At 34.5% G+C, this 27706-nt stretch overlaps 1 protein-coding gene across 1 annotated transcript in view; it reads left to right on the forward strand.

Moving 5' to 3' along the window:
- Positions 1 to 27706, forward strand: part of Faf1 (Fas associated factor 1) — a 288528-nt gene that overhangs the window by 82038 nt on the left and 178784 nt on the right. The window contains exons 6-7 of the mRNA XM_005353630.2: positions 2564 to 2655; positions 18157 to 18262. Coding sequence (XP_005353687.1) covers positions 2564 to 2655; positions 18157 to 18262 — 198 coding nt within the window. The remainder of the gene's footprint in view (positions 1 to 2563; positions 2656 to 18156; positions 18263 to 27706) is intronic.

Here is a 27706-nt window from a genome sequence, read left to right on the forward strand (position 1 = left end):
TAGTCCACAAAGTAATAGGATAAAAGATAAAGGTAACTCTCCTGTGTATAGATGTATGCACTTTGTTTGCATGCTAGAATTATTGAGAGAACACATCAATTTCAAAAAGGTGTTACATATTTGACATAAAATATGTGTCCTGGTAGGTTGTACTCTTATAGGTGATTATGTATTGTGGTTTTTTAAACCATGCTCCATAACCCATTACTAGGTTGTTAAGTTAATTGTACAGATAATAGACAACATAAAGAGGAAGGAAGGGCAGAGAAGTAAAATAAAACAGAAATGTCATTCTAATGTAAATAATTAGGGTATTTATTTTTATTTAAGAGTGCACTTAGTAAGATGGGCCCTCTCATGGAGCAGTTAAAAGTTCTTCCAGTGGCCTGCTTGGGTAAGATCACCTTTTCTCCAGGTGTCTTTTTCTTCATCTGCAGAATTAAGGAATCCTTATTTAAGGATTCCTTAAGCACTCCTCGCTTCTTAACCCTTAGAGCCTTGCCATTATTACCTGTTTTGACTCTGCCAGGATTGACTTTGCTACCCTTCACCTGTTTATACCAATCATTGTAAGGTGTTTGAGATTTCCAAATCACTCCTCTTGAATCTTTATAGACTGTATATCTAAAACCTGGCTTGTTTCTCCTTCCTCTACAGTGCTACAAGGCTTTATACTATGTGCTGTGGAACTAATCCATCATTAGTAAATTTGCTTTTATTAAATTCTTCCATGTACATTTCCTTTACTGTCTTCCACTGAGTGACAGCCATCTTCTTCAAGAAGTTTGTTCCTTTGTAGTCTTCTTAGTGTTAGTTTTATTTTGGCAGTCCTCATACAATTGAAATAAATTATACAATATATTTATATCTTGATTTGTACTTCTAGGTCATTATCAGTCTTTCCTATCAGAATTTAGTTAGCTTTAAATTTATGTCAAAAGGTTATATCACCTTTGATAACTTACTGAAGTTATCGTCCCTATTTCCTTATGATTGTTAACTTCTGACTTATAATTACTGTCTTCAATTTAATTCTTATTAATTTAATTTCATTAGATTTAGACATTTTTAAAAAAGATTTATTTTTTGCTTATGTGTATGCATTTGTAAATGTATTTGTATATGCATTTGTGGGTGCAGCTGCCTCCAAAGGCCAAAAGAGGGTGTTGGATCCCAGGAGCTGTAGTTACAGATGGTTGTGAACAGCCTGGCCAAGCTATTGAGAACCAAAATGGTTCTCTGCAAGAACAGCAAGCACACTTAACTGTTGAGCAGTCTCCAAGTCCTCTTATTAATCTCAGCACCTTGTAAGTTGCCCTTTCTTTGGTCACCTAGTTACTTGGACCTTTGCCTACAAAACTCTTTCACTATTCTTTGCCTTACTGTCTCTCCATGCTCTTAACGTTTTACTAACAATGGCAGAAGCTTTCATCTGAATTTCAAGTTTCTGTTGTTTGTTTTTTGCTTAAAAGTTCTCACTTTTTAATTCATCTCTTTTTATATTATAACTCCCAACAATCCTCCAACTCATGTCTTCATTATTTCTGCCATCTTTTTTAACTTTAAAATTACATTTTTAAACATTTATAGTGGCTGTTTTTGTCTGAAGTGGTCTTTCTATATTTTTATTTGTTACCTTGTTACCTTCAACTCTATGCTCAATGAACAGACTCCTGGCTATCTAGTTTAAAATTGCAAAGCTCCCCTAACTTATATTCTTCATCCCTGCTTCTTGCCATATCTTTAGTTAAACCCCAAGACAAAAAAAGCTATCACCTTCTAATTTTTAACTATATAGATTACTTTAATCCTACTAAAGCATTGCTCCCTCATACCCCTTCCCAGTCAGAACTCCTAGGTTATTCTAGCCACTCTTGTGATTAGGGTGGTCCGGCTCAGAGGTGTAATGCAGTAAGATTCTGTGAATGAAGAGCATGCCCTGGGTGCATGATGTGGAACGAATACCCTAGTGAGTATATCTACCAGAAAGCATGTTAGCAAGTGTTTAACTTCAGATTGTGTGGCTGAAATGTATGAGTTTTGTGATAGTGAAATTTAAAAGTTTGTATATACGTGTGACTCAACAAATCGTTTTAAAAAAGAAGATCTTTAGAGTCAGAATAAAGTGATCTAGGTAACTCTTACTGGAGTCCACATCCAGGTTACACAACCTCTTAGGCTACCGCTCCTCACCCTTAAAGATCCTTGGTTTGAGGTGCTTTCTATAATTTTTTCTAGGTCTTAAAATTTTCTGAAAACCTGCTTTACTAATTTTTGCTATAACATGATTACACGTTGGTGGAGAAATTAACGACTCTTAATTGTGCTCTTATCTTTAAGCATCTCCAATGAGCTAGAAGTTTGTATTGTCCTTAATGCTCAGATTTGTAGCCATAAAAAGAGCAGAAACAAGATGGTTTGGATTTAGCTGCTCTATTGTTATATTTAGGAAATTACCAAAAGATGAGAAACCAACCTTAAAGTTGTCAAATATTCAAAAATTATAAAAATTAATAATGTACAAATTCAACATTTATTTTTGTTTTCTTTTTTTCTATTTCAGACGGTCTTAAAATCATTACACTTGCCAAAAAACAACAGTCTTTATGTCCTTACACCAGACCTGCCACCACCTTCATCATCTAGTCATGCTGGGTAAGGGATTTGCTTTTCTTGGAAATCTGAAAGGAAAAATTGGATGGGAAATTTTTTATATGTTGTGTAAAGTATAATAAATAAAAATTTTATGGAAGCTTTAACTGACTACCAAGTGTATCAGTTTCCATATTATTTGGTTTAGATTATTCATTTGACTTACTAGTAGAATCCTCTTTCAAAAAAAATCTATTGGGAAATGCCTGCATATTAAAAATAATCAAAACAGAGTAGAGCTATTGCTCAGTACTACCTACTGTATTCAGGGTTCTGAGTTCCTCGTGAGCACTTGAGGGGGTGGAGGGAAGAGAGCCAAAACGACCCTTCTTTGATTGAAGGAGAAGGATTAGAGGGAAGAGAAAGAATAAATACAACCCCAGTCTGTTATTGCCAAAGAAGATACAAGTTTGAAGAAAATACAGTAACTTCTACAGGATAAAGCTAGAAAAACACCTACTTAGGTTCTCAAAGAACTCTTTCTTTACTTAAGGTAGATTCATTGTTGCTTTTAATTCTCATAGAACTCAATACATGTATTTACAGTATTTATATTATGTGTGTATACATAATACAGTATTTAGTTGCAAATTAAATTTAGCAGTATTAAATGAAGCAAATGGCCTGCATATACTGATTGTACTAGTGACAAAATAATGGTTTTTCTGAGTCTTTATATTACCTCAAAACTAGTTTCACACTGACTTTGGAGTTTCACAGATTTTATGTTCATCTACTGATTTTATTGTCATCAGAGAATATCATGCTGGGTTCATGGAAATTGTCTTCTTTGCCATGTAGCTGACCTCTCATCACTAATTCATTCCCTAGGCCTACAGTATTGCTGAAATGCCGTGCTTATTGGGGAATGAAACTGTTTATTAGTTGGCCTGTTGATTTTTACCAATTTTCAATGATGTTGTTTCATGGGTAGGAACAATGAGAATTTTTCAAAGAAAGACAAATGATGTAGTATGAGGGACATATTTAGAAACTCGTGGCATTGAAAAAGTTATACTAATATACATTTAAGTGAGACCTTCTAAAAGGTCAGGGCTCATTTTTATAGATACTTATTCAATTTTATCAAAAACTTTAAATTTTTCTCTCAATGACATTATATTGTAAGTTATATATTAAAGCAGATATAAAGTAACATGTTTTAAATGGCAAATGATTTTCTTTAAGTTTTGCTCAGAATTATAAAGAAAATTCTACCTCCATGTTTTATTTTCCTGTCTTGATTTTACTGCCACTAGGGGGTGCCTGGTAATTGTGTCTTTGTGTGGACAGTTTCTTTTCCGGTACCAAAAATTATAACATAAATTACATCACATCTATAATTGACTTAAGAATTATTTTAATGTAAGGTTGGTTTTTTTTAGAAAACAAAATTTCAAGATGAAATTAAGAGTGAAGATGTTGCTCAAATCTTTGTAATAATTAAGAAACATTTTAACCCCTTTTACAATTCAGTAATGAAGTGAATGAATGAAGCGTTATACCTGTGGCACAATTTCAAATCAAATCATAATTTATAATAAAATTAGAAAAGGGGAAATGTTATTATATTATTATAGGAATGATTTAGTTCATCATTGTGTTTTTATTAATTAGTAGATAAAAGACAAGCTCTATTCCCAGTGAGCTTTTAACCTATTCATTAAAGATATTGGGCCTTTAAAAATATCTTTCCTTTCCTGATAATTATCTTTCATTACTTGTCCTAACCCTAAAATCCAGACTGTTCCATCCAGTCTCCTTTGTGGTGTTTTTCCCTGCCCCTCATTGTTGAGATTCTTGAGTTTTTCTCAGAAATTTCTTACATTACTTTCTCTTAGCATCTGCTTTCAACCTTTCCATTTTTAAAAGATTCTTTCTATAGCTGAGAAATTTCTCTTTATAAGCTGGTACCCAGCGTGTCTTCTTAGTGCAGAGTCAGATGTTTAGAACTGACTCATCGTTTTCCTGGGAGAGCTGTGTTGTCTCAGTGAAAACAATATGAAATGAGGAGGCCTGGACTAGCTAGCAGGATGATTGCTAAAAGGTCGTTCAGTTGGGAATTTAAGTAATTGACTTTGTTAATTTGGTTGAGGAATAGAACTAAGTATTGAATTTTAGTACATTTTAAAGAATAAGAAATGAAATCAAATAACATTCACAGAAAATTTGATTCTAAAGGGAAGTAGGTGTAAGAGACAGAATTACTTGAAATAGGAGAACAGGGCAGTAAATAGGAGCAATGGGAACAAGTAAAACAAACAAATCCTGGTGGCCATAGGGGTGTGAGAATGTTAGACTGTAGGAGCATTTGTAACAGAATAGCATACATTGGGCAGCTTAATGACACAATTTTAGTTCTCCAGACTTGTAGTTCAAGATAGAAATGCAGGCCAGGTCAGTGTGTGATGAAGGGATTTTCCTGACCTGTAGATTGCCAACTTCTCATAGTATCCCTGTTTGAAAGGGAAAGAAAACGTGATCGAACAGTTTTTTTCTTTCTTATAAAAACACCAGTCACATTGGATTAAGGCTTCAGCCTTATGACCTGAATTACCTCTTTAAGACCGTATTTCAGATAGCATCAAATTGGAGTTTAGGCCTTCTGCCTATCAATTCTAAGGGTAATTCCAAGGGTCAGTTCTGAGTAGGGAGACAGGATTGAAGTGTAGGATAAAGTATTGAAATGAAGGTAGCTGGCAGAGTTAGAAGCAGTAGGAAAGGTAGAGAGCTGATTGGTGCCAAATGGAGACTTAGTTCTGAGTTCTAGATCATAATAGTTGTAGCAATGACAAAGTCCAAGACATAGAAAATACTGAAAGAAAGCTCGAAGATGAATAAGAATATATATTATTTAAAGGAGAATAATGATATTAAGAAAATATTTGATAAGCGATTTAATTGTCATTCATGGAGGATGGCTTTCTGCCAAGCCCTTTGCACACATTATTTTTTTTAAATCATTACAGTAAACCAGGAGTAGATTTTACCCACATTTTCCCCGAGGAACCTGATGTGAAAGGTGAGGTAAGGACAGAGATGATATGTGTAGTTGCTTCTCTAAAGAAGGCTGTAGACTTTCTGATTATCTTTAGTCCATATTTAAAAAGCATAAGCCTAGGTATCAATATAACTGATGGTGGTAAACACTCAAGAAAGTAACCTAAATTTATCTAAGAAAAAAAAAAAACTTAATTCAGTAGCTAGAAATTTAAAAAGAAGTATAGGAAAACAGCAGTAGAAGAAAACAACATTCAGTGACCAAACAAATCAAGTATATTAACAACATCTATAAATAAGATAGAATTAAATTTCTTTACTAAAAACAGATTTCTTGGCCAGGTGTGGTAGTGTATGCCTGCAGTCTTTTTAGTTCACATCTTAGAAGCAGAGATGGAAGACTTCATAGCAACAAAACAGCAACAACAAACCAAAAAACTAAAACAGAAATTTTAAATTTGGATCTTCAAAAATTGTTTTAAGGTAGTAGGAGAGAAAATAGAAAATAAAGGAGGAGGAAAATATGTCTTAAGTTTTCCAGGCTAATATTACCTAAAAGAATGTAGTTTAAAAGTGTTAATAATACTTTAGCCTCATTTCAAGGCAGATACATGGAGGAACAATTTTCCAAGAATATATATTGATTGTGGACTGTGTGTTCAATTCATCAAATTTTGGCAAAATAGTAAAGAAAGATATTTATGATTATCTGTCAGATTTATTTACTGATTTTATAAGCTATAGATTTGAACAACTCAATCAAATGCATATGAAATTGTTAAGAAAATAAACCAAAATGCCAGTTTCAAAGAATCAGTCATATTGATCACATTCCTCGACCTTTGCTTTCACAAATGATGTTTTAAGAAATATTTTTAAAAAAAACTAGTGTTACAGTCAGAATAATGCATGATTTGATATGATTTTTAAAATAGCTTGCCATTCCTTAGGAATAAATCGATACAATCAGTATTTTAAGTACATAAGTTTAATTTTAATTAACATTATTATTAGACTTTTTAAAGTAATATTTTAAAGTATTGGATTGGTAAATATTTTTGATAAGAAGTCCTTTAAAAGTGGTTCATTTTCAGCAGTTAACATTCTGGATGAGAAAGAAACTTGTTCCCAATTAAAGCATCAATGGTGATCCCAGCACATCTAATTGGAGTGATGTACCAAATCCGTTTAGACAGTTTACTGCTATTGATAGGTTGGTGACTACTGAGATTTGCTTGTTAGCATCACACTTTGAAAAAGAGCTACAGCTCTAAAGTCTTTGTGGCGGGAACTTATTTAATGGACATTCAGAGTGTTGCTTACTGATTCACAAAGCAAGAAAATCAATACATTGCAAATATGATTTTTTCTTTATGTTTTTCCTTAACTAATGGAATTATGGTTATACAATTTTGCTATTTTGTCCTTGGTGTATAGATCACAGTATATCAATATCACCACTAATTACCATGTTTTGATTAATCTTATATTTTGATTGAGACATTTTGTTGAACCCAATATATTACTGTATTGATAAACAGTAATTATAGGCATAAGGCTATCTGGACTTTGAAATTATCTTGAAAAATGTTATTAGGAATTATGTAAAATGAAATGTTTGTTTATCTAGACATATTTAATTGCCGGCAAAGAAAGCAATTAAAAGTAGCTGTAGACTAAGAGGCCAAGCTCTGTTAAACATGGTTTTGAGATTGTTGCAGAGCTTGTGGTGATGATAGCATGGTGTCTTTGAGATGTTAACAACTGTAGCAGAGTGCTAATTAAGAATGATGTCATCTTCGGCTCAGAATTGTTAGTATCATGTTAGTTTAGCTGGACAGAAGCAAAACCTAGTTTTGGTTATGATAATAGCTCAAGTCATATTTATAGTGGAAAGATTAACATTTTATTTTTTATGCTCTTCCCAAGACAATTTTAAAATCCTCAATGAAATACAATCATATGTAAACATCAAGGCCTTAGCTCATTTACATATGTGCCAGATTTTCAAACTGATTGCTATTTGAACCTAATCTGTCATTGCTGGCTGCATTAGCTACAACAAACATTACATTTACATATTGATTTCTTATTTTGTTTTAGTGTAAATAATCCATAATTATAGTAAATTTGGTCTTTTGTTGACAAGAGCTCATATGACTCTTAAATTTAGAATGGAAATTTAAATTACCATGTGTTTGTCTTTTTAATTCAAAATCTGATGTATCTCAAATGAAAAGAAATAATTGTAGATCACAAAATATTAAAAAGACAAAAGAAAAATCTTAATGTTTAGAAAGATACAAATTATATTTCTCTAAAATGATAAATATTGTATTATAAAAATTCATGGTAAATTAGATAAGTTACTGTTCCTGATTCACTCATTAGATCATGTTTAAAAACAAAATTTAATGTAAATGGATACAATGCTTTTATATACACACATATACATATGTCTGCCTGTGTATATGTATTTAAATATCCAGCTCAAGAAAAGATATACCCTGTTTACACAACAGAACCTTCAGTGTCTGTATTGGTGTCAATACTTATCCTAATAACATAAACAACTAATGTAGAAAGTATACTTTTCCTACTATCAGTGTAGAGATGTTATTAGACATATAATATTTTAGGCAGAAATGGCAACAAACTCCGAATTTTCATGTAGACTGATTAAAAGTATATTGCATTTTTTTCCCTGAGTACATTTGGTTGGAAAAATGGTGGCTACAATATTACATAAGCACTGATAATATGGTTAAACTTGATACAGAAACTGTGAAGACTTCACCTTATCAACTGGGTTGTTGTCACAGAATGTGACTCACTGGGTGACTTAAACACGAACATATACTTTTTGTCCTCATGGAGGTTGGGAGAAGTCCAAGATGAAGACACCAACAGACTCACTTCCTAGTGAGGGCTTCATCTTGGCTTGACTGTCTTCTTGCAATGTCTTAATGATAGAAAAGAAATAGAGCTCTACTTTCTTAGTTACCTTGTGAGAATGCTAGTCCAATCATGGTACCCTCATAGCTTCATCTAAATGTAATTATGTCAGATAGCACCCATCTTCAAATACTATTTATCATACTAGAGTTAAAGTTTCAACCTGAATGTTGGGGGAGGACATGAACATTTAATTCTAAAAGCCCTGAAGTGAAATTATCTTTTCTAATTTGATTTTGGTGGATTTATAACTTAAAACGGCAAGTGTTTTTCCCTAGATCTTTTCACACTCGATAGGCAGGCTATGATTTAGAATAACTGAATAACTTTGCATACTGAAGACTTTCAGAGGGGATTCAGGACTGAAGGAATTACTGGAGGATCCTTTGATGACTGATACTATTCTTGATTGACGACATGGTGCCTACTAATGACAACTTGAGACATGACACTGTTACTAATTGATAGGAAAGAAGTCATTCTTTTCTATTCTTTAGCAATTAATAACTGCTTTGTAGCTTTCTGGTGATTAAATGGTGGTTCTTTTAAAGGGGATGGAAACAGAATCACTTTTGTATACCCGTCTGTGCATGTTTAACCTAGCTCACTCATGTGGTGGTTGGAGGACCACTTTCAGGAGTTGCTTTTCTTTTCAGTGGGTTGGGACATGAGGAATCAGATTCAGAATTGTTAAAGCAAGTACCTTTATCTGCAGAAACATCTCACCCTCAAATGTTTTTATATTAAAATGCACCCTTTAGTTAACCTTGAAAAAAATCACTATTTATGTTTAAGTATCCTTGAACTTATTTTCTGACTTGTGGATGTGCTCTCTGAATGTAAAAGAAATTAGCAAGACAGTAAAGACTATCATCAATTCATTCATTCATTCATTCATTCATTCATTTTTTGCCAGTTTTAGTTTTATTAGTAATTACCAATAATACATGGCATTCTATGTTTACCTGTATAAAATGCCTGTATTAGAGCATTTTATACATTTATTATAGGGGTTTGTGTACTAAAATTTATTTTTACATGATTTTCTTCTTGAAAAAAAGTGAAGAAGAGTGTAACAATGTTTAAATTAAGTCAATGTATTAACATGATATTAGCATTCATTAAAAGGCAGTTATTTTAAGGTAACTTTCTGTCTCCTGCCCTGTAATTATGTTGGAATGAGCTCATTCTAGAAATAATATTGTATTGAAAGAAGAAGCTGGAGAGTTGTGGACCAAGAAGAGTCAATATATTTTGGCAAAATTGTTTTGACACCTATATTACTAGCTTAGATACTGATGCTTAGTTATAACACTGAGACTTTGGGGGGAATTGGTTACCATGTTTGTAGAGTTTCCTCTTATACACTACTCTCTTCTCCCGAGTATTAAAGTAGTTGGGTGCAGTTACTTGTTCCTTTAACCCCAACTATTAGATAGGCTGAGGCAGGGGGATCACTTGAGCCTAGGATTTTTGAGCTAAACCCAAACAATGTAGTGATGCTGGCTCTTAAAGGAAAGTTAATTAATGAATTAAGTAATTATAATAGGATATATATAAACATGTTTATTATGTTGCCTATTAGGTGTTTAATATGATTAGCTCTCATTTAATTTTACTGTTTTGATCTTTAGAAACAGTCACTACCTCAGACAGATACTGACTGTTCTGACTACATGGTAAGCAGTTTTAGTCTGTCAGCTAGAGCAAAGAGACTAATATAATAGTTTTAGTTGTAAAAATCAAAACCTGTCTTTGTTGATAAGTACAGATAGCCCAACTGAAAGAAAAATCAAAATGGGGAAACACAATAAACAGAGAATATATGATTTCATTTCTTTCATTGAGCTCACGTTTGTACTGTTCTTGAAAAGTTTGCCTGTTGGGAGGCTAGTGAGATAGCTTAGTAGGCAGAGAGCTTGATTGAGGACCGGAGTTTACTCCCTGGACCCTCATGGTGGAAGGAAAGAGCCCATTTCTTCAGATTGTTTTCTGAACTGGATGTATGTGTCATGGTACATACATTCCCCTCATAAATTGATTATATTTTAAAATAATTTCTTTTATTTTTAAGATTATAATATAATTAGTTATTTCTCCCAACCTTTCCTCCCCCCAAACCCTCCATATACTACTCCTTTTTGCATTCTTTCAAATTCTTGGCCCCCCTCTTATTATTATTACATATATGTGGTTGTATGCACATAAGTATTCCTAAATAAAACCTGCCTTGTCCCCCTGCCCCTTTCTGTGAGAGTGAGCGTGTGATTGTGCATATAAATTTTCCCTAAACCCCTGCTCAGGCTGTATAATGCAGCTTGTATTTATGTATTGGATGATCAATTAGTGTGCTCTTTTTTTGCTCCAACATTCCTAAGTTGCCTGTAGTTCTTTGTGTAGGGTTGAAGTTTCTTGGGCTTTCTTGCATGGTATCTTCTGGGACCGTGCATAAAATATTTTTAAATAAAATTAAAGTTTACCTATTTGCTTTTACCTTTTAAATTGAAGAGAAAACATACTACTTAAAACCATTGCATTAAAGGAACTCAGGACCGTGAAGGGTACACCCACACACTGAGACAATGAGGATGTTCTATCCAGAATTCACCAAGGCCAGCTGGCCTGGGTCTGAAAAAAACATAAAACCGGACTTGCTGAACATAGCGGACAATGAGGACTACTGAGAACTCAAGAACAATGGCAATGGGTTTTTGATCCTACTGCACATACTGGCTTTGGGGGAGCCTAGGCGGTTTGGATGCTCAACTTACTAAACCTGGATGGAGGTGGGCGGTCCTTGGACTTCCCCACAGGTCAGGGAACCCTGTTTGCTCTTCAAGCTGATAAGGGAGAGGGACTTGATCGGGGAAGGGGGAGGGAAATGGGAGGCGGTGGCGGGGAGGAGGCAGAAATCCTTAATAAATAAATAAATTTAAAAAAATAAAGTTTATCCCACTTAGAAAAAAAAAACATTGCATTATTTTATGCTGTTCGTTTTGGTTGACAATCTTCCTTGGAATTTAATGGTCCATAGTTGAAGTGAATAACTTGGTATCTTAAAGAGAGACTGCTAGCGTCTGCATAGACCTAATTATGACTGACTCATCTACCTATTACAAGACACTGGTAAGGGGATAATTATTCCTAGATCCAGTGACTGAGGTTCCAACTTATTTTGCTAGATTTATCAGTTAAATAGAGTTTTGCTCAGGTAACACTTTCAGATTATTTAAACCTGACAATACATTCTTTACAACTTTTACACCCTGTTTTAAAACAAACAGACAAACAAAACAAAAACCTAAAAACCTCTCCAAATACAAAACATACTTAGTTCATATGTTAGCTTCTGTTGAAAGCCTCTATGGTCAATTTAAGTTTTTTTGTTTTTGTTTTTGTTTTTAAGACAGGGTTTTTCTTCCCTGCTGTCCTGGAACTAACTCTGTAGACCACGCTGGCCTTGAATTTAGGGATCCCTGTGCCTCTGCCTCCTGAGTCCTGGGATTAAAGGTATGCACCATCCAGTTTAAGTATTTTAAAAGTGTTTCTGTATCTAATGCTATAGGAAAATCAGTATTACATTTGTAGTACATGATACCTTATGTGAAAATATGTTTGTCTGCCTACTTGTCCGCAAACTCAGTGAAGGCAGAAATATGGTCATACTGGGTTCTCTTTCTTCATGCCCAAAAGGCAGATCATGACTGTAATCTCTATAGTTAGACCTGAGAAAATGCCACATTTTTGTGTATGTGACATTGAGCAAGTAGTGTCAGTTTCCTGTGTGACATGGAAGTGATTATAATAATTTCATATAGTTGATATGAAATTCTATTTATTTATTTTATTGAGAAAAAGAAAAAAAAGTTTCAGCCTCCTCCCAGCCTCACATTTTTCTCCCCCACCTCCCACCCTTCTTCCCCTCCCCCCACTCCTCTCCCCCTCCCTCTCCAGTCCAAAGAGCAGTCAGGGTTCCCTGCCCTGTGGAAAGTCCAAGGTCCTCCCCCCTCCGTCCATGTCTAGGAAGGTGAACATCCAAACTGGCTAGGCTCCCACAAAGCCAGAACATGAAGTAGGATCAAAACCCAGTGCCATTGTCCTTGGCTTCTCATCAGCCCTCATTGCTCACCATGTTCAGAGAGTCTGGTTTTATCCCATGCTTTCTCAGTCACAGTCCAGCTGGCCTTGGTGAGCTCCCAAAAGATCAGCCCCACTGTCTCAGTGGGTGGGTGCACCCCTCGTGGTCCTGACTTTCTTGCTCATCTTCTCCCTCCTTCTGTTCCTCATTGGGACTTTGAGAGCTCAGTCCAGTGCTCCAGTGTGGGCCTCTGTCTCTATCTCCATCCATCACCAAATGAAGGTTCTATGGTGATATGCAAGATATTTGTCAGTATTGCTATAGGATAGGGTCATTTTAGGTTCCCTATCCTCAGCTGCCCAAGGAACTAACTGGGGACATCACCATGGGCTCCTGGGAGCCACTCTAGGTTCACGTCTCTTGCCAACCCTAAGGTGGCTCCCTTAACTAAGAATTGTGCTTCCGTGCTCCCCTATCCAACCTTCCTTTATCCCAATCCTCCTGTTTCCCCAAGTTCCCCCCATGATATGAAATTCTTAATACTTCATATGTTAATAGTACTTAGAAGCTGTTAATTGTTGATGAAGAAGCAAATGATGTATGCTAGAGTCTGAAATGGAGGATGTTGCCATCAGTAGACATTATTTTTCTTAGGATCATTAATATGGTAGATCAAGCTGAAATAAGACTTTTTATAAATGACCCCCCTCCCCCAAAAAAATCTCCAACTATGATTCTGGGTAGTTGTAAGCGGCATAATAACCAGGCTGCTTAATATGAAACAGCAAATTTTAATGAAGGGATAGCTTACAACACCAGGGATCCAGCGATGAGCAGGAGATACAAAAAAAAAAGAGAGCAGCGTGGCTCAGGTGGCTCAAGCCCACCAGATTTATATGTAAACATTAGCCCGAGGCGAACACGCCCTCTAAGGGGCTGGGCTATCCCTACAGGTAGTGTTAGGTTCAGTATACAAATATGTTTCATGGTGAGAGGCAGGGTGTGTGTGTGGTGTGTGGGTGCTTTCACCTATGTGTAGAGGCCAGAGGCTGATTTGGGGGAGTTTTCCTTTGTTGCTCCTCACCTTGCCCTTTTGAGATAGTCTCTCACACAGAACTAGAGCTCACTGTGATAAGGTTGGCTGCTCAAGTACCCTCTGGGGTATCCCTGTCTGTACCCTGCCCTTCTAGTGTTGAAGGTACAGCCGTAGGCCACCTTAGACCTGGGTGCTTGGGGCATAAGTCAGGTCTTCATTATGTAGCAAGTACTTCACTTACTGGGTGACCCCTCCAGTCCCATCCAGAACAGCAATCGCTACAACAGCACTGTAGGTCTTTTTGTTGGTGTTACGCTGTCACTGAGGTTTTAAAACCCAAATGTCTCTCAGGTGTTCTATTTCTAGTGTTATAATATGCTTCCTCATAACTTATGCAGTAAAAATTCACTCTTGGCTCTTTAAAGTTTAATATTCTTAGTCCTAGAAAGGAAGAATTTATCTTTTTGTCAGAAGAAGAAATTGAGTATTTACAGGGTAGTCAAGTGTCTAAGGTAGGGCTTTAGATATTTAGTATTTGGTACTCACCAAATACTGCTGGAAAATATGATTGACTTGCCACAGTCAGACAGCTAACCCTGGCAGAGCAGAAGTTCCTAACTTGCTCTTAGTTCTACAGCAGTTTAAGGCTGTATCCATCTCCACAGCTACCTGGAGATTATAGAGCTGACCAAATGGTTTTCTTCTTCTCAATAGGACAGCAGCTGGTGTTGGTCCTGTCAGATTATCTACAAAATTATTGCAAAACCAAGAAACAAATCTAAGAAATTACATACAGACTACCACAAAAGTTCACATATTTATGGATTCATCTCTGTATATAAAATAGAAGAGATTTTGAAATTCTGAGTTCCTTAGCCTAGCTTCTGTAGTCTTCCATAATCTACCCTCCTCCTTCCTTCCCGTTCACCTTCTCCTTTTTTAAAAACGGTTTTTTGAGACAGTGCTTTTCTATGTAGCCCTGGCTGTCCTGGATCTCACTCTGTAGACCAGGCTAGGCGCAAACTCAAAGAGATCCACCTGCCTTTGCTTACTGGGAGCTGGGATTAAAGGTGTGTGTCACTGTCACCCTGCCTCTTTTTTTTTTCTTTTTAAATAAGGAAGAAAGCTTTTTTTGACTCATAGTTTTAGAAGTTTTAGTTCATGTGTGTTTGAATCTGCTACTCTTGGACCTTTGGGAAGGCAATATTTGGTTGGGGTGTGCGGGTAGGAACAGAGCGGAGAGGGAGGGAGAGGAAGAGAAGCCAGGATCCCTATGTCCCCTTTAAGAGTAGGCTTTCTATATGACCATAACTTGCATTCTGGAAATAGGCCCCACCTCCCAAAAGTTTCCACTACCCCAAAATGCCACTTGCTGGACACTCAAACTTGAACACAGGTGTGTTTGTGTTTTCATCTCAGATCCTTACTTCAACACCTTGTCTCAGGCTTAGGTTAAGGGGAATGCTAAATTTGAGATGATTTTTCTGAAGCCTGTTTTGTGGTGGACAGTGACTTCTTGGAAGGGTTACACGTGGTTGTTCTCTGAGCTTTTGTCCCAGGCTGCAACATTCTTGGGAGGTTGTGCCTGGTCCTGGTGTAAGGAAAGGGTTTCAGGAATTGAAATCTCTCTCCCATGCTTTGCCCCTGTGCTCAAGGGAGGGATCTTGTGCACTGAACTTGCCACCCTTCTGTAGCTCTTTATTAAAGTCATGCTGAGCCTTTTGATGTTGCCAGAACATGGCCATGTTTTCCAGCCTCTGTGTGCCTGTGTCTCTGCATGACTGAAGCCACTTTTCTGCTGAAACAATTACTTTATTTGCTGTTTTATACTGGTCTTTATTGATTTTTCTCTTTATCATTAATCTTCTTTAAACTTTGATTTAGTTGTTGGAATATTCTAGGTTTCCATCTTGATTTTTCTGTTTTTCTCTTAGTATCTTCTTTCCTCACATGATGTCATTTGGCACAAAGCCACATGTCTCCCATATGCCTGCATGCTTTTGACTTTTCAGCTCTTAACTGACCATTTTGTGTGTCTATTGTCTTAGTTTTTTGTTTTATTTTCTGAGAGAGAGTGGAGCCACACATAGGCCTGGCTGGCTTCAGACTTGCCTTGTAACTGAGGATGACTTTGAGCTCTGATATTTATACCTCCACTGTGTAAGTTCTGCACTCACCTTTTACCTGGCTTTGGGGTTTACATTCAGTTGTATTGTATGTAACACTGAAATATCTTTTTGTGTGTCTAATATGCAGTCAAGCTTAATCCACCTAAAACTTCACTCTCAATTTTTTCCTACCAGTTTGTTTTTGTCACATAAAATTCCATCCTATTATTTGCTCAGACTGGAAATCTTAGGGTTGTGTTTTTTCTCTTCCTCCATCAGTAAATTGTCCATCTTCTACCTCTAACCTGTATTCTGTATTTAACATTCTTACCATTTCTCCTTCCCTTACTTCTGTTATGAATTAATCTATGCCTCACTCCCCATCTCTAGTCTTTCTCTCCGTAGTGAGAACACAGAAAGAAATCGTGCAAAGACAGAACTAGAAGTCATCTCTTAGTATTTTCCTCTTTAACACCCCCATCCAGTGACTTTCCCGTACAGTTAACTATGAGAATCTGTGTGATTGAACCTTTGCTGATCGCCTTTGTATTGTGCTAACCTCAGTGTATATGCCTTTTCCTTGGAGATGCCTTTCCAGCTGTTCTGTTTATGAATTCTCCTGCCCTCTGTCAACTTGTGTCTTCTGATCTGTTTTATTTTCTTAATAGGACATAGCACTCTCTAAGATTCCATTACATTTACTTGATCTTTGCCCCGTTTACCAGAAATGTAAGTTTCATGGAAACAAGGACCATATTTTTTTGTTTTTTTCCCTTATTATTTATCTAGAAACTAGAGTATTTTAAGTATAGATTGGTATACAACAAACTGTGTCAAAAGTTGTGTGTTAACCCCGCCCCCCAATTGTGTATTCTGAGTGTTTAGTTCTAAGATCCTATTTGAATTTTAACTTGTGTATGTCTTCTCTTGGTATGGATCATTTTTTCTCCTCATGGATTTTTTTACTCCTCAACCAAGGGCAAAGTTAAGTACATTTGTCTCAGTTTTCATTGAACTTTTATTTCAGTTCTACTGTCAGTGATGTATGTGTATCCCTATTAGACTAAGTTTTCAAGAACTGTGTATTTTTATTTAGATTGAATTCCTTTGCAAGGCATTGCCTAATGCTGCTTTTATATAAATGAATGAATGCTTTAGCTAGATTAATAGTCATATGACCTTGTTGGTTGAAAGACAAAGATGGATAAATACGGCTCTTACCTTGTGCAAATTCACAACTTGTTTATTACTAAGCAAATATCTGCAGTGTACCTGGTGTTTTGCTTAAGTGCTAAAGATATAGTAACAAATATCCTTGCGTCAACAAATGTATTTTAGTTGAGTATAAGGTTTTTTAAAATTTATTAGTAATATTTTATGATATTTTTGCTTCCTTTGTATTTTTTTTTCTGCTAATAATCCCAGAACTCTGACTGACAATAGGGTGGGCAGATTAAATGCCTAATCCTAATCTTTATTTTGTGTGTGTTTATCAAAGATTGTCAGAGAAGTCATGTAGGCCAGAGCAATGGAGCATACTCAGAATATTTTCTGAGGCCCTAAGCCATGGCAAAGTTACAGCTAGAATAGGCAGTGCAGATGATTTGAACTTTATAGCAATAGATTTTTTATTAAATTATTGATAAAGATCATGGAATCATTTATATAGCTGATTACACATATTTTTTGTGCTTTTTACACTTTTCTGATGTTTGGGAACTTTATCATAGGATTTTGAGTGTGTTGCTTTGAACTCTCATTTTCCTGAATTCTATATAGCTGATTCCTATGTGAAAGCATGATTATTTTGAAAGAATTTTGGTGTAGCAGTTACAATTTTGTAGATTTCAGTACCTTCTGAATTTTTGCTGAAAACATATTTTCTATTTTTATACAATATTTGTAAGTGTAAACAATAGTTTTATAGTTCTGTTCTAGACAACTTTTTCATTACAATTGAATCAGTCTTTCAGTACATTTGAATGAATATTTTAATAGATATTGAATATCATTTGACAATTAGACAATTGATTCTCTTGGAGGAATAAGAAAATAGACAACAACGTTTGTAGAAAGTGTGTAGTATTTGAAGTCTTTACAATAGAAGTTTAAAAAAACTGTGGTAGAGAAGGAGTTAACAGGTTAGCTCCCCTTGGTTGTTCTCAGCATGCTCTCTTGCCTTTAGGAGTGAGAAGATGATAACATTGGGCCCGGACATGCCTATGTGGAGGTTAGGGTACTCCTGGGGTTTTTGCAGCTAGCTGTGAAGCAAGCTAGAACATGTTCATCTCTGAGTTCCTTTTTTTTTTTTTTCTCAACCCTTTCAGTGCCCTGCAGGAATCATTAAATCAAAACTTCATGCTGATCATCACCCACCGAGAAGTCCAGCGGGAGTACAACCTGAACTTCTCAGGAAGTAGTACCGTTCAAGAGGTGAGTTCTGTCTCACAGCTACAGAATAAAGGTAGCTCATTATAGCTAATGTTGACCCTGTTAGAGAGGGCTTATCTGTTCTGGTAGAAACTCTCTGTATGTTTCATTATTGGGTTTTTTAATTTTAATTAACTGGAGTATCAATGCTTACTGTAGATACACTAAATGCCTTGACCTAGAAATACGAATGTTGTAAGTAGGACTCTTGATAATTGTTAACACATCTGCTTCAAACTCTGCCTGCAAGCAGTCCAGTGTTACCCGAAATAGTTCATGGTTTTATAGTGATTATTAAAACTATTAATTTGGAAATTGTTGTCAGCATTCATTGTTGAATGTGTTTCTGTTTGTTTGAAAGGTCCCTCTCAAATGTGTCCTGCATTTATATCATATGCTTCTGTTTTAAACAGGAATTTGAAGAGGCTTTTCTTAAGCAGCTCAGTTCTAGCTTTGGGCAGTATTCCTCAGATGTGAGACTATCATTTAGCTCAGACTATCTGAAAGGAGACTGTTAATTTTGTCTGTTTTCTTCAGTTTGGCTCAAAAGGGCCACTGTTTCAGAGAGAGAGAGAGAGAGAGAGAGAGAGAGAGAGAGAGAGAGAGAGAGAAGATACCTATGAGAGAAAGGCACCTTCTTGATATTTCTTTGGCCCCACCCATCTAAATGCCAATGATTTCTCTCCTTAGGGGAGTGAGGAATGTTGGAGGCTTTGACAGGATTTTCATGCTTAGAAACATTAAAATAGTGACTATTTCATATTACCCTTCATAGTTTATAAAACTTTTTTTTACTACTTAATTTTAAAAGACTAGATCATGCCAGATCTTGGATTGCTACATATATCTTTTGAAATAATTAAAATTTATCTTGAGAAAACAAATAATTTTTTAGAATTAGGCAAAATGTTTTGGTAATGGCTAGACTACCAAATTTCCTTTTTTACATGTTTGATTAATGAATTTTATCTTTTGAATTTGTCACAGAGCCCCCTTTTTCTGTTTATTTTCTTCATTAATCACTTGAATAGCTATTATATAACTAAGCATTAATATTCAACCTTTTAACTGATTTCTAAATTCATCTATTTTATTTATTAGAATTTTCTGGAATTTCGTGCTCATATGTTACAGTTCATTTTTAGTCTTTATAATGGGTATTCTAAGCTCTACATTTAAAAATTTAATTTCTTGATAAGTCGTTTTTGCTCTAAAATTGAAATATAGCTCTTTGTCAGAGTTATTATAGAATCTTTGACAAAAAAAATCTAAATTGCATATGTGAACATTTAATTAAACAAGGAAATTTAGCTTCAGAGTAACTCCACTTAAGTAATAAAGCAAGATAAGAGGTAAATTTCACTGCTGGTTTATTTATTTATTTTTCATTTGAAGAGGAGCATAATGTATGATAAATATAGGAATCGCTTTCTTTTTGGATAAAAAACCCCCTTTACATTGCTAGCTTAACTAACTTGAGTGTGTTTCCACTTTCTCCCACAAGAGGGCAGAAAGTTCTATGAAGCTGATAACCTAAAAATGCCACTCAGTGTTTTCAAATTAGCTTCTCTTATATTAACAAAAAGGAGCATAATGGCCAAGTTATTGTTTGATTTACAGATAATTGGCATATTGCAGCGAGGAGACTTAATTTCACCCTTTTAAATTAAACAGGGAGATTTAAAAAGACATAAAATATTCATTAATGTTCGGTGATTATAAAGTAGTGGCATATATTTATTTTGCCTTTATTACTGTTTCGATGGGAAAATACTGCAAATATTTCCGAAATCGAGTTGGCCATACTGACAAGTTGAAATGTTTAAGCAGTGTTAATGCAATCTGCTCACACCTGATATCCTATGCAGAATGATTCAAAATGACTACATCAATTATTAAAAGAAAATTTAAGATTCTGTAAATGTGCCATTGCGTGCCACAGTTGGCTGAAACTGTTCTCTGGTATATTATTTAGATTATCAAATACATTTTAAGTGTCAAGGACTTGAACACATTGAAATTTTTTTCTTATCATGTTTTAAATATCTTTAAAACAATGTTCCAGAAGCATTTTTAATGACAAATCTTCTTATGTATTTTCTTCCTTTTCTTTTTTTTTAATTTTAAAAATGAATTTAAAATAATATTTTGAAACACTGGTTTTTAAGAAAAAATGTTGCGCCTAATGAATATTGCTTTTTCGTAGTAGACAGTTGCACACAGGCTGCTTTATTTTGTGTAACTTTGAGCAAGAATGTGGAGTACTGGCTGAGCATAGCTCCCTGGCTTTTTTTTTGAGTCCTGTGGGACCGGTGCTGAGGCTGGTGTCAGGAAGGAAAGTGCTCCTGTGGACGCTGGCAAACCACCGTGCCTTTCCTGCTCAGCTTACTATAAAGCAGTTCAGTTGTAAGAGAGAATCACAGTCCTGAAATAGTTCGTAGCTCTGTGTTAAGACTAGTAGTTTGTTTTTAATGAGAAAGCTTATTGATGTTATATATTCTAAATTTTAAATTAATCTCTGTCACCAATTTCAGGACTCTTCTTTCAATAGTAAGCCACAAAATAAATAGTGAGCAGTATAATTTATAAAGTTGAAAGGATAGATTGAAAATATCTGATCTGATCATTTTTCTAATAGAATAAATAATTTTTATTTTCTATCTAAAACACTCTTAATTGTTTTGAAAGTCTTGAATTTTTTTAAAAAGAAAGCTTTTACAATGTTTTTTTTACTTAGAAATATTATTAAATGATTAAGACTTAAATGGGCACTAATTGTGACTATTAACTGAACAAAATACATTTTGCAATCCCGCTTTGGAGACTCGTGCTAAGACGCAGTCAGAATCCTGCGGGCTGGTGGCGATGCACTGACCAGTGTTTGCCCGGTCCGCCTCCCAGCCTCCCAGCCGGTGCACCCCTCACAGTGGTGTCATGCTTGCCTCTGGACGCCAGGTGAGGGCTTGGGTTTACATTTCATTTTTGTTTTAAGATCTTTTCAAATCTTTCCACTCACATATTCTACATTAGGATATAGCAGTAGCCTCTAAAGATGGTTCAGATGGAAAGAGTTGTAAGTGGTTATAAGTAAAATCCTATACTACCTCATAGTTATCAATATTCTAATGACATTTGACAGCCCCTACTCTCTATCAATTTGCACCCTAAATTGGATACTAATTACACTTTAAAATACTAAAATTCCTTAAAAATTTAAGCGAGCCTGTCTTTTAACCAGTTTTCTACTCTTGAGAATTGGCAGTTTTAAACAAGTCATTGTAACGATTCTAGGAATTTAAAAATCTGTGGTTTAAAATGCACTTGGGGTGGGCTAAACCAAGGGGAGAAAAAGACTGATTGCCTCTGCAGACCCTAAGCCCAGGTGTGGAAAAGGATATAAAGTCCCTGAAATCAAGCCAGCTCTTTCTTGGAAACTGATTCTTTGTTGTCTGCCTGCCTTATTATTGCAAAAGCTTCTGTTAGGCAAATATCTACTTTTTTTTTTTAAAGGTGTCATACAAACTTAAGAAACAGACACCTGACCCGAAATAACAAAGATAAGAAATCTAAGTCTTTTTAGTGCACAATCATGCAGTGTGACTTATCTATTACAGCAAGAAGTGTGATGAATAGCTATTGGAATTATTTAAATCCTCTTCCAAGTTTCACTTTACCCCAGAATTCTCACTATTCTTATTAATGTTGATTTAGTTCTTAATGGGAATGAAGGGCAAATTGACAGCCTACAGAGCCGTATCTTACAGGGGCGAGTAGCACATTTCACCACTGCACCATGTTACACAAACTGAGGATTAAGTGGGAAACCAATTGAGGTAGAATTGTTATCAAGAAGGGATCTAAATAAACCATACCAGTTCTTAAAAATAATTCTGAAATCAGGATGTTAGTTTTGATTCTGAAAATGTAAACCGTATGCTATTTGTGTGTGTGTTTGGTCGGTTCTACTTGGTGCTGTCTCATCTTGACTAATGTGTGCCTTGGGCTGTTGTTTAAGGCTAGTGGCCAGTAACTGTTTTGAAATTTGTCGTTATTCACAAATTATATTAGTGAATACCTTTCTAGTAGTAAATAGATTATAACTTCTTAACTGTTGTGTTTTTTCATCAAATGTTTTGAGGTATTAGGTGCCTTTTTGGGGGGTTTGTTTGTTTTCCAGTATGGAGTGGGGGATTCGTGGCAAAGAATTGAAGAAACAGTGAGGTAGCTGAGAACGTTCATATGCAAGAGGGTAAATTAAGTTGTGTGCTTACTTAATTAAAAAGTTTAAGTGGTTTGTTTTTACTGCAAGATAAGTGGCATATATTAGCTCAATTAGAATGAGCAGTTTAATTATAATTAGCATATATCATTTTTAAACAAACTTAAAATAAAAAGTGATATCTTATTAAGAATGAAAGATACATTTTTTAACAACCAGGCATTATTCAGCTTTCAAAAAATGGAGAATAAGATGTACATATATTTGATTTCAGATTCCATTTTAAAACAGGTTTGTTGAATTGTACTTCAAATGGACACATAAACAGTATTATCTTATTGAAATTTTCTGTTTCTGTTGTGTCCCTTAGGAAATAAATTTAAGAAATATGGTGTAACTATTTGGAAATGATATTTTTCTTTATCTAGAAATATTTTAGAACAATTTGAAAGTTATTTAAAAACATATTTTCCTCTGTATCTTAAATAAAAATGTAGTCTTGTTAAAAATTAAGAGCATTGCTTTAGCCCTTTGTTACTTAAGGTATTTGTATTCTAATATCTTAGTCTAGCATACTCATAATCTAAGGTTCGTGTGTTGATAGTTTTGCAGTGCCTGAGTTAAGAGAAATTACATTCAGTTATCAGAAACTAATAAACATAAGACATTTTTTATATGCAAGAAAAGGCAGAGAGTAAATAATTGCACTGGTGACCAATACTGTAATAATCCTGTTTTACAATATGCACTTGACAGGTTGTAATAGTGCTAATTGAAGAGACTAATTCACACTTGCTTCATTCTATTCAAAGGCAAAATCAGCAGCTTGTTTTGCTTTTGACCAGATGGTCCTCATGAACACCTACTGTGCACTTTAAGTGCTTTACTAGAATTACAAAGGCTGGGGGCTGCGTTCGACTCCAAATGATTTGAGAAGGGGGGGGACTTCTGTGCTCAATGGATTTGGTGCAAGTAAATTAATTCTAGTGGACCCATTACACACAGAGCCCCCTTTTCAAAGCTGTGAGCCTCCTCGCCTGCTCTGTAGCAATGAGAAAGAGAAAGAGAAAGGCAGATTACTGCAAACAGAAATAAAAAAAAGGGTATGAAAAGGAGAAAAGAGGCCTTGAAGCCTTTCATATCATTTGAGTTTTTCAAGTGCGTTATTTTTGGGGAGGGTGGATGTATGAAAAGCCAATTGGAGGTTTTTTTGTTTTAAAGTGCGCTATTTAAGCACCATGAATATAAGCGCAAGAGCAACAGTTGACTGAGTTTGCTGTGGTGAAGCTTTGTGTCCGAGGATGAATCAAATTCATTATATTCAACTCTTTGTGCTTTAACATGAATGGAGGGTTAGTTTCACAAGACTGTGTCTGTTTAGGATAATTATAATTTAATATTTTCCTTTCATAAAGTTATCACTGTAGATGTCTAAAATTTTAATCAAAGCAGATTTTGTACATTGACTTTGAAGCACCCTGACAGTTTAAAATTCAAAGGAAAGCTTTTTTAGTTTTCAAAAGAAAAGAAAGGCTCTTTCTAATGGCATTGAAGCAGAGATTATTATAACTAATTAGAAGTCACACATCTGTTAGCTTTTGGTTTGTGATTTATTTATTTGTGAGTAAAACATATACTTTTAAAATACATTGTCATTATAGTGAACCGAAATGATAAAATACACTTAAAAAGGAACTATTGAGTTAACTATTTTTTTTACAAATTTCTACAGTTGCATAAAATATATAATGAAATAAAGGTGTATTGAGTATGACTCACTATCATACAATTAATAAGTTTAAGCTCAAGTGCATTTTCAAACAATACACCTACAGTTTTGTTAGTATAATTCTGGCTATTAAATAATCATTATGAAATATTAGCAAATGTAGTTTGTTCAAATTTATAGTTATTCCTTAACTTTAAAGGTGTTTATGTATAATACTGTAATTTGCAATGCTATCACTCTAAATATTTTCTTATGACAAAGTATGTAGGTACTATACAGATGATCACATTTAAAAATACATTTCCTTTGTTTTTCCTTTTTACGAGATAGTCTCATAAACACCTTTAAACTTAAACATGTCAGTCGTTTTTTTCATGGTATATTTTAGTGGCATGAATTATCTTTGATAACTCCATAAACTCTTTCTAATAATAGCTATTAACAAAGACAACAAAATTGTATCAGGAGTATAATGGTAAATGTCTTTTAGTCTTTTTAAGTTTGTAGTGCTTTTATAATGCTGGAATTTATATTTGTATTGTCAGAATATGCTGGTAAGTATGCCTTTTATGTCTGTTTTAATTGTATGCTCAGAAAATAAAACAAAAATATAAAACTAACCATAGAAATCTTTTTACTTTTCAGAACTCAAAAATTGTTATTTTTTGACTTTCAAGTGAAGAGTGTAACATGGTTTTTTTGGTATTTAAAATAAACTTTATTACTCTGGACATTACTTTTGGATTTTATATAGAAATTATATTTGGAGGATGGAGAAAGATAAAAGGAAATTCTTCCAAATCTTCAACCACAAACATCCAGTGAAATTTATAAACAATGAAGTGTTAATGAATAGGTATCCTTGGGGAGTAAATATTTCAGGGGAAAAATGGATTAAGGAGAAAAAGGAACAAAATTAAAGTGAATAAATGTAGTTACTGAACTTTTTTATTGTAGATAAAGAACTGGTGTTAGACCTAGAGCCTCAATTAGCAGAAGTGATTTGATCATTTCTTTCTCTCTCTCTTTCTATATGTGTGTGTGTGTGTGTGTGTGTGTGTGTGTGTGTGTGTATTTGAATAAACTAAATTTGCTAATATTTCATAATGATTATTTAATAGCTAGAATCATACTAACAAAACTGAATGTATTTTGGTTGAAAATGCACTTAAGGTCATTAATTGTATTATATTGAGTCATACTCAGTACACCTTTATTTTGTTAAATATTTTATGCAGCTTAAAAATTTGTAAAAACAAGTTCCTTTTAAGTGATTTTATCATTTAAGTTCACTATAATGAATTGAGAGAATCATTTGTTTAGGTGGGGCTAATTCTCTTACTTAACCAGAGACAGTGGCTGGATAAATAAATAAATAAATAAACAAACAAGTGAATTAATTAATTAATTAATTAATTATTGAACTGTTACCCCTAGATTCAGTATTTTTAGTATTAAAGATATTTCAGTATATTTTAGTATTAAAATAGAGTGTCACATACATGATTACCTAGGGTTGGGGAAGCCTGCAGATTTCATCATGGACCTCTGTAGTACCATGTTATTCAAGACGTTCATTCTTTTAACATTTAAGTTTCCTTTAGCCATGTAGCAAGTAATATCCTATTCTTTGGTCTCCCTTCTGCCAAAACAAAGAACTAAATAAACAATAAGTAAATGATAAATGAATATAAAATGTTCATAAACACAGATTGCTAAGATTAGGTATATTAATGTAAGTTTAACTTGTAGAAAGTCACTTACATATTTATCATTATATGCCAAAAATTATTTGGACACAACCTACTAATGTCAGGTTATGATATTTTCATTTCATGTACTATGATTCAGTACTATGTAGTCAACGAATTATTCTTTTCAAACATTATTAGTCTGAATATAATTTGAAAAAATTCTGTAACTTAGTTTGGAATTTTATTTCCCTCAATTTATCTATCCCCCCGCCTTTTTTTTTTTAAAGGAAAAAAAAGACTAAAAGCTCACCGCAAACATTGTATAAATGACAAAATGTATTCCTTGCTTTGTGGTCATTGCGTGACCAGACAGTAGAGTACTGGATTGCTCTGAGGTTTTACAGCTGCAAGGCAAAAGCATCTGTTCATTGCAAAGCCGTCATTGTTTAATTTTGACACTGACTTTTCCATGCATCTTGTACCAAGCACTGGATTAGATGCCACTAAGATGAAATTTGTTTTAAGTTGCTCCTAAAGTGCAGCTGTCCCTGTATGTGGCCTTGTAGCTTAACCAAAATAGACAGACGTAGGATCAATCAGAATCTTTGTACAAGGTCACTTGACCAGGCTAAGAGAAGCTCAGCGGAAGAATAGGAATGCTCTTATTTGTTGTGAATAACTGTAAAAACCACTTTACAGGCCTGTTTAGTTTGTGTCTAAGTTTCCAGACTCTATTTAAAGCAATACAACCTTTATTAAATATTGAACTTTTTTTAAAAGTGGATTATAATGTTTAAGTCTTAGAGTACTCTGTATACATTAGCCATTATTCTCCCGTTATAATTTACAAGGGAAAGGATTCAGTTTATTGGTCTCTTAAGTAGTAATTGATTGAAAATAAAACTCATTCTAAAATCACTCAGCTAAATTATTGAAAAGAGGACATTTTTATAGAATGATAATTTTTCTTTAATGTTTCAAGTGAATGAAAAATGAAAGAGCACTCCACTTCCCCAGTTTCCTGGGATTGTGTGAATTTCTACCCAGCTGGTCCAAATTGATTGATACAGGGCCAAATATTTGTCTGCCTACATTTCAAAGTCTATAATTTGCTAATGAATTGTGGTAATAATCTTTCATCATACATGAAAGATTTAGCCAAACAATTTGCTAAGTATGTATTTTGATCATAAGATTTTTGGACGTACACCAAGCTTTACATCTATTTTACAGCTAATGCATGGGGGTAGAGGGAGGGCAATTGGAAAAATAATACTGAACATGGACATTGATGGGAAGGGATGACGGAACAAGAAAAGAAGGTACCTTAGAAAAGAATAATGCAGAGAAAACCCTGTGAATGACAGAGAAAACATTCTATTTGCACCAACACTACAAAATTGAATTTTAAAAAATGCAAACATACATTTAACCTCCAGTGTTCAGAAATGTTGTATCCAATGTATATCAAGACAAGACATTCTCATGGTGTTATGGTTATAGCTATTCCACTCATTATGAATAATTTCCTAGCAATTTGGTGTTAAAAATGTCAACTGTCCACAGATATTGAATCATTGAAGACATAATACTTAAAACCAAGGAATTGTAATGGTAAATTAATTTTTTAAAAAGTGATTTGACCAACTTCGTAAGAAGCAATGACTACAGGCATTAGGAGAATATATTCCCCTTCAGAGCAAACATCGTGTAGAGGACAATTAGACTTAGCTCTCTGGTAGGAAATTGTGGCATTAAGTAACTTCTCACAAAAAAGCAGACCATACCTAAGTATTTTGATAGAT

This window comes from Microtus ochrogaster, chromosome 10 (assembly GCF_000317375.1).
Source record: "Microtus ochrogaster isolate Prairie Vole_2 chromosome 10, MicOch1.0, whole genome shotgun sequence".
Classification (NCBI taxonomy): domain Eukaryota; kingdom Metazoa; phylum Chordata; class Mammalia; order Rodentia; family Cricetidae; genus Microtus; species Microtus ochrogaster.